The sequence below is a fragment of the Scylla paramamosain genome, chromosome 47, assembly GCF_035594125.1.
Source record: "Scylla paramamosain isolate STU-SP2022 chromosome 47, ASM3559412v1, whole genome shotgun sequence".
NCBI lineage: Eukaryota > Metazoa > Arthropoda > Malacostraca > Decapoda > Portunidae > Scylla > Scylla paramamosain.
The window spans coordinates 400,001-408,181 of record NC_087197.1 but is presented as its reverse complement, the minus strand read 5'-3'; the positions used below and the strand labels follow the sequence as shown (position 1 = coordinate 408,181).

Genomic DNA, 8,181 nt, shown 5'->3' with positions numbered 1-8,181 from the left:
CTAGACAGGGTGGAATCAAAAGCTTGTGAAAAGTTGTGAAAAGGATGCTTGAGCAGTGGGGCCCTCTTCAGATGTTCTTTACTGAATTAAATTATCGACAGACGAAAACTTGTGGTCCGTGAGTTCCTGATGCTAGAGCAGGTGTATTTGGGTGCACCTGTCTTAAAAACAATAACAGACAATCCAGAATTAAGCAAGCAAAAAAAGGAAATGTATGAGTTTCGCTTCCACTGCAGATTATTTTTGATAGTAGCAGCAGAACAGATCAGGAAGAGATTTAATTTCGGAGATGAAGTCCTTTCAAGAATGCATATGCTGGAGCCAGACAGTGTTCTAGGCATCCAGGGCAAAGTGCAAGAGCAAAGTTTGGTGCCCCTCGCGACACACCTTCCCCGAATCATTGCCCAGGATGATTCTACCCTCCAGCAACTGGACGATGAGTGGAGGAGGCTTGCCGTAGAAGATCTGCCTGAATCCATTACCAACATGGCGAAAAAAAAGTGGACAAAAGCAATTACAACCAGCCTGATAAATTTTGGTGTGCCATAAAAACTCTGGAGGATAGTGATGGAAACCCAGAGTTTAAGCTTGTTTCAGACTTTTCTCTAGGATGTCTTTCTTTGCCTCATGCTAATGGTGACTGTGAGCGCTGCTTCTCTAGTGTAAACCGTGTGAAAACAAAAGACTGTACGACCTTCAAGCCATCAGTCAAAGTCAATGATAAAAAAAAACATGACATCAAGAGTGCTATATTCCTCCAATGAAGAGAGGTGCCGCGGCTGCTGACGACGTGCCGGATGTATATATAGAAGAACAAGACCAGTAATCTCCTACATAGTAAGTAAACAACTTAACGAAGTGGCCTGTAGTTTTTCTCCAATTATTAATGATATGTATTTAGGAAAGTGTTTTGTTTGTTAAGGGCATTGTTGGTTTTTTCATTACACACACACACACACCTTTCTCTCTCTCTCTCTCTCTCTCTCTCTCTCTCTCTCTCTCTCTCTCTCTCTCTCTATATATATATATATATATATATATATTCTCTCTCTCTCTCTCTCTCTCTCTCTCTCTCTCTCTCTCTCTCTCTCTCTCTCTCTCTGTGTATATATATGTATATATATATATATATATATATATATATATATATATATATATATATATATATATATATATATATATATATATATATATATATATATATATATATATATATATATATATATATATATATATATATATATATATATATATATTTCTCTCTCTCTCTCTCTCTCTCTCTCTCTCTCTCTCTCTCTCTCTCTCTCTCTCTCTCTCTCTCTCTCTCTCTTCTCTCTCTCTCTCTCTCTCTCTCTCTCTCTCTCTCTCTCTCTCTCTCTCTCTCTCTCTCTCTCTCTCTCTCTCTCTCTCTCTCTCTCTCTCTCTCTCTCTCTCTCTCTATATATATATATATATATATATATATATATATATATATATATATATATATATATATATAAAACCTAAATTCTGCTGTATTTGGAAAGTGGCAGTTTTGCATAATATTTGGAATAATTACATATGTTCGATAACTTTAGCAGAAGTACAATAATTTCAAACTGTATAGTACGATAATATAGCCAAAACAATCTGGCAACGCTGCCAGTGCAGTCAGTGTGTCGCGTCTATGAGTGGTGTTAGTGCGCGTCCGTTTCAACTCCCAGCCTCACGGACTTTGTTTTTTTTTTTGTGTAACCACGCCTACACAGTGGCTGCCAAGGCTTACCCATGAGTTAAACCTTCTTTAGTTGGTAATGAGGAAGGCGTGGGCTCTAGCAGTGGACACCCTAAGGCAGCAGTGGGTGAAAACAAGCAAAATAAAGAAAAGTTTGGCTGTGAGGTGTTAGACAGCCAGCCATAGTGAAGAGGAGGCAGGACCACCACCATCACCACCACAGGGAAGGTAAGGTCAGGAAGTGTTAGAATAAATTTAGGTAACTTAACGTAACTTTTTAATGAATAAATTTAGGTAACTTAACGTAACTTTTTAATGAATAAATTTAGGTAACTTAACGTAACTTTTTAATGAATAACTGAACAATCCACGGTTTTAACTAATTTTAACGCATCTCACCTAACCTCCAGCACAATATATCCCTATGTCAGCCTCGTCTCGTTGCTAAAAACCGTAAAATTTAACTTAATGAAAATGTAAACAATCTGGGTCGTCTCTATTTATCTGCCATTATCTATCTTATCTGTGAGTGTTTTAAACCAATACTGTCGCAAAGCGGAGCCACATGACCTAGCTTTGATATCCGCTCGTCAGATATACCTGCCATTACTTAGTTTAAGTTTGGCGAGGGTTTAAATTAGTGAGAAGGGTTGGTCGTCCCCTCCCCTGGCCCCCGACCGCCATCTTGGATAAGGCTCCCCTGCCCCCTCGGTTCCAATATTATTTTCCTTGATTTCCGAAGTATTTTATTTCGGCTTGTAGCTAAGATTTTATGGTTTGTAAAAATATTTCATTGTTTTTTAAGTTATTTGAGCGCGTGTGTTGCGTGAAAAGTGGTGATTTTGGCGTTGTTTTTGTGTAAATAAGAGGGCCGTTTTCGGCGTATTTTTTTACGGTCCCATAACTAGATTTTTTATTTCAGCCTGTACTAGGTTCTTATTAGTTTTAAAAAATAGTTGGTGTTTTTTTAAGTGTGTTGCCGTCCCGCTCATTGAAATGCGTGCACCGTACACTTGTTTTTATTCGTGTTCAACTTCCAATAATGTTGAATTATTTTTTAGGTAGATTTTTTATTTGTGCTTGTAGCTCACTTTAAATGGTTTTAGAAAATAGTTCAGATTTTTTAAAGTGTTTTCCGTTATGTTTAAGCCAGAATGGGTGGACATTTGAACGATTTTAAATGGGGTGAAAGTTCCAACAGTTTCCAGATACTTCTTTTTAAATATCTTTAATACTACTGCGTTTTGAAATGTGTTGTTATTTTTGGCCTTAGTTAAAATGTGTGGCAAGTCTGAATTTATAAAGCATTCCTGTCTAGCTGCGTTTTTTAGAGGGGTCATTTTCAAAATGAAATACGTACGTACGTAAATAACGGCCGCTGTGACGTCATCAACCCCCAGCCGTGACGTCACAAGCCCCCCCAACCGTGACGTTATCAGAGTGGTACCTTCCCTAACTCCCTTCCAGTCCCTCCCAGTAAATATTCAGTGTTTTTTTCAAGGTATTTCAAGGTGTGTGTGTGTAATAATAAATAATAATAATAATGTGTGTGTGTGTGTGTGTGTGTGTGTGTGTGTGTGTGTGTGTGTGTGTGTGTTGCCTTATTTTTCGTTGTACAGATGGTGGTGCAGTGTGTGTTGCCTTATTTTTCGTTGTACAGATGGTGATGCAGTGTGTGTTGCTTTGTCTTTCGTTGTACAGATTGTTATGCAGTGTGTGTGTGTGTGTGTGTGTGTGTGTGTGTGTGTGTGTGTGTTGCCTTATCTTTCGTTGTACAGATGGTGATGCAGTGTGTGTGTGTGTGTGTGTGTTGCCTTGTCTTTCGTTGTACAGATGGTGATGCAGTGTGTGTGTGTGTGTGTGTGTTGCCTTGTCTTTCGTTGTACAGATGGTGATGCAGTGTGTGTGTGTGTGTGTGTGTTGCCTTATCTTTCGTTGTACATATGCTCTCTCTCTCGCTATAATGTTATTTTGTAAGAAATTGAGACCGAGAACTTGTTCGCAGTTCTTACGGTCATGCCTACCTCATCAATAAACGTGTCAGGGAGAACTGCCTTTCCTCGACCCTACGATGATGGGTGTGATCAGTAAAACAGATCACCTGAGAGCCAATTGATGCCCAGCCGATGCGGCTACAGTATGTGTGTGTGTGTGTGTGTGTGTGTGTATTGCCTTGTCTTTCGTTGTACATATGCTTATGCAGTGTGTGTGTGTGTGTGTGTGTGTGTGTGTGTGTGTGTGTGTGTTGCCTTGTCTTTCGTTGTACATATGCTCTCTCTCTCTCTCTCTCTCTCTCTCTCTCTCTCTCTCTCTCTCTCTCTCTCTCTCTCTCTCCTCTCTCTCTCTCTCTCTCTCTCTCTCTCTCTCTCTATATATATATATATATATATATATATATATATATATATATATATATATATATATATATATATATATAAATATATATATATATATATATATATATATATATATATATATATATATATATATATATATATATATATATATATATATATATATATATATATATATATATAACCTAAATTCTGCTGTATTTGGAAAGTGGCAGTTTTGCATAATATTTGGAATAATTACATATGTACGATAATTTTACCAGAAGTACAATAATTTCAACCTGTGTAGTACGATAATATGGCCAAAACAATCTGGCAACTCTGGTGTCTATCCGTTTTAGCTGACGAATTTCCGTCAAACGGCAGCACTGAGAGCCACCTTCATTCTGGAGCCGTATTCTTCAAAGTTATGGCATATGTCATAACTATGGCAGATGCGTATCATAGTTTAGAAAATCTATCATAAGTCGTATATCATAAGTTATGACATGACCAACACCGTCTATCATAGCGGTCTGCTACAACAGCAATCAGGAAACAGAGTCATACAGTATCTGTCACACCACTAGTTCCTAGGTAACAAAGAGAATGCCTACAGGGCCTAAACAATATCTTCTGGTGAGTTTGGCATCACCGAGTTAATTCAATACGTCCTATTTGCGTAGATAATTCCAGAGCTGATGTTGGGCGGCTATATTGTGGCTGTGTGGAGCATTTGTCGTTAACCGTTAGAACAGAGTGGGCCCCAGTCTTAGCATCCCGCGCGGATTTATGACAGACGCGCAGTTTATGACAAGAATGAGCCAACTGGCCCTCGTTATGACACGTTTCATAGCCAAGACTCGCTAGGACAGCTTCGTAAACACGGGCCTTCCATTTGATCCAGTTGTTCCTTTCCCCTTAGACTCGAAACATTACCAGCTGAGCATTGGAAGTACAGGAAAACGCCGTGTGCCGCTCCTCATTCTGTTTTTGATTGAGATCGATTGATTTTTATGTATGGGACGAGCACTGACCAATGACAACAAAAGTAAGATGAAGAAAAAGAAGGGCCCAGTGTGGTAGCATTCCCCAGTCAGGAATTAATGATCAATAGGCCAGTGGATAGGACAGTATCAAATATCACATGTTTTATACACAAACTACTTATTACTTAACGTTTTATTCCTCCATATACAAACACGGGGACTTCTCTGGTTTTACATAAATACAATTAGAAATGCAATACAAAAGGTTGTAATGGTTTGATACACACGTCACCACTGGGGTATTATTGTTATGTCCACGGGGAATCAAGTTAACCTATGAATGGCCAAGTGTACACACCTAACACTACTATGTACAGCACTGGCAGACCCTCACAACATGCTATGCTGCGACACCTGCAGTCCTTGACACACTGACGCCAGGCTTGCCTACACACACACACACACACACACACACACACACACACACACACACACACACACACACACACACACACACACACACCAAAAAATAATCTTCACAATTGATTTTCAAGCAAATAACGATTTTCGATAAAAGATTTGTAAAGCTCTATAATGATAATTCACGAAATACTGAACATCATAATTTGCAACTTAGAAAATATATTTTGTTAAAATCATGACAACAATAATAATAATTATTATTAGAACAGCTTTGTCACAAGTTTGCCTTTCTAATCCTAAAAAATCCTGAAAAGAGAAACGTAGGAAAACATTACTGAGAATAGCTGGTCACTCCTGACACAATGACAAACACACACCTTTAAAGTAATGATCAGGCACACAGATACAAAGATGACTACAATCTCATTTGCAGTGAATCACACTTATGTAAGCACACACACACACACACACACACACACACACACACACACACACACACACACACACACACACACACACACACACACACACACACACCATAAACATCAAAACATGTGATAATATGGGTGGGGAAAAAAACAAATGAGGAAAATAAATCGCATTCATAGAATGAGAAGGATGAGGAGGAGGAGAAGAGGCTGTAGATTTTTGAAAGAAGAAATTCATAATGTAACATTTACATAAACATTTTTTTAGGAGCACAAATTGAGTTTATGATAGAGAAGCAGTGAACCAGCTGTGTGGAAGAATGTGTCACTGATGGCATGGAGGTGGTCCGCTGTGTGTGTGTGTGTGTGTGTGTGTGTGTGTGTGTGTGTGTGTGTGTGTGTGTGTGTGTGTGTGTGTGTGTGTGTGTGTGTGTGTGTGGTGCTTCAGTCTGCAGTGCTCACACACAACATAGCAGGAGAACCAAGATGAACACAGAGTTTGTTCTTTTAATCAAGCCCAAACTTTCCGGCTATGCTTATGTACGTGACGATGTTCTGAAGAGATGAGGAGGTTAAGTCAATTCAGCCGTGCAGTTCAACGTTTCCACCTCGTCTTGATCAGAAGTTTCAGTTGCTGGCCACCTTCACCACAGCAGTTCATTCAAGCCTGCAGCGGTGAAGAAAACGCACCTCAAGCCATTGAGAACCATCTGGTGTGCTCATACAGTCGTGGAAAGGCTTGGCTGGACAGGGTGACTTGGTTAAGACAGCCACAAGAGATGTACCATTCTAAGATGAGCAACCCAGGCACAACTATCAGCTGCCAACACAGTGCATGGCCTGGCTGGTTTCCTGTGGCACAGTGAGGGGTGGGCTGGCTGCTGTGCGTGGCGTGCTGAGCCTTGACAAGCTTCCTGTTAGCAATGCAGGGAGCTTCACTTCTCCCTCCTTCACCTTGCAACTATACAGCCGGGCACTGCACATTATTAAGACAAAAGAAAATAATGTGACTGAAATTTCTGTGTGTGTGTGTGTGTGTGTGTGTGTGTGTGTGTGTGTGTGTGTGTGTGTGTGTGTGTGTGTGTGTTGGTGCTCCGTTTTTCATTCGTGATGGCTGGAATCATTTCGTTGTCGACATATTGCTATAACTAACGATCAGGCATGTTTACAGCTATCCCACGAGGGTATGGCTGGGCCGCAGAGCCTCCTGGAGTGACAGAGAGGCAGCAGCAGTGTGAGCTCCCCTGTTGGTGGGTTGTGACAGGAGTGACATAAATGCTCACACCAGGAAGGCGCTTACAACACAAGGCTCCTGTACAATAAAGCCTTAAGAAAAACATCAGGGAAAGTTTAAATCTACAGCTACAACTGGGAGACTAAAACTCAAGGAATAGAAGAGAAGGCTAACCTATAAAATTCCTAGTATAAAAAACTATAGAAAATTGAAACTAAAAAATAAGCCTACCTAAACAGGAGGTATAACTGACACAACAAGGAAAATTTTTTTATAAACCCTGGAGAGAGAGAGAGAGAGAGAGAGAGAGAGAGAGAGAGAGAGAGAGAGAGAGAGAGAGAGAGAGAGAGAGAGAGAGAGAGAGAGAGAAAATAAATGAAATCAGACCAAAAAATGAAACTTCCAGAGTAAGAAAACTTCGTAAAGCCTACTGGAAACACATCACTAAAGCTCGGCGGCCTACAGCTGGAAATTCTGCACGGAGGAAGCATAGTGGGCACGATAGGGGGAATTCTTGGAGCGGGCCGTGTGGTGGGAGAACTCTGAGAAGCGATCGTGGTCTGGGTGGGGCATGAGCATCACTGGCTGAAGGTTGAGGGACTTTCGGGAGCCGGCCAGACTGCCAGCGTCACCCACGAAACCGGTGTTCATTTGGCCTGTGCAGGAGAGAGGTAGTGATGAGAACGTAATAAGGGTTGGTGCAGGAAGCCATCGGGCCAGCGTCACCCACATAACCAGTGTTCATTTGACCTGTGCAGGGAAGAGGTGGAGGGATAAGAATGTAATAAGGGTTGATGCAAGAAGCCATCAGGCCTACACATGGTGGTCCCTGGATTAAATACAAGAACACAAGGGTTGGTGCAGGAAGCCGTCAGAATGATATGTTGTTGTCTCAGTACAAAACCTGCCTGCCTGTTTCCATCTGTCAACCACATCCTTCAATCTGTGTAGTGTTTTAAAGGTCCCTATTGACTCAGCACTAACAGCCTGATTACTGAGTCTATTCCATTCATCCACCACTCTGTTTGAGAACTAATTCCCTCCTATCTCTTTCTTAAAT

General features: G+C 40.7%; 1 protein-coding gene across 1 annotated transcript in view; it reads right to left on the bottom strand.

The window, feature by feature from the left end:
- Positions 1–5,214: 5,214 nt before the first annotated feature.
- LOC135094952 (LHFPL tetraspan subfamily member 3 protein-like) overlaps positions 5,215–8,181 on the bottom strand; it is a 16,376-nt gene continuing 13,409 nt past the window's right edge. Inside the window, 1 exon segment of the mRNA XM_063995492.1 lies at positions 5,215–7,777. Coding sequence (XP_063851562.1) covers positions 7,581–7,777 — 197 coding nt within the window. The 3' untranslated portion in view covers positions 5,215–7,580.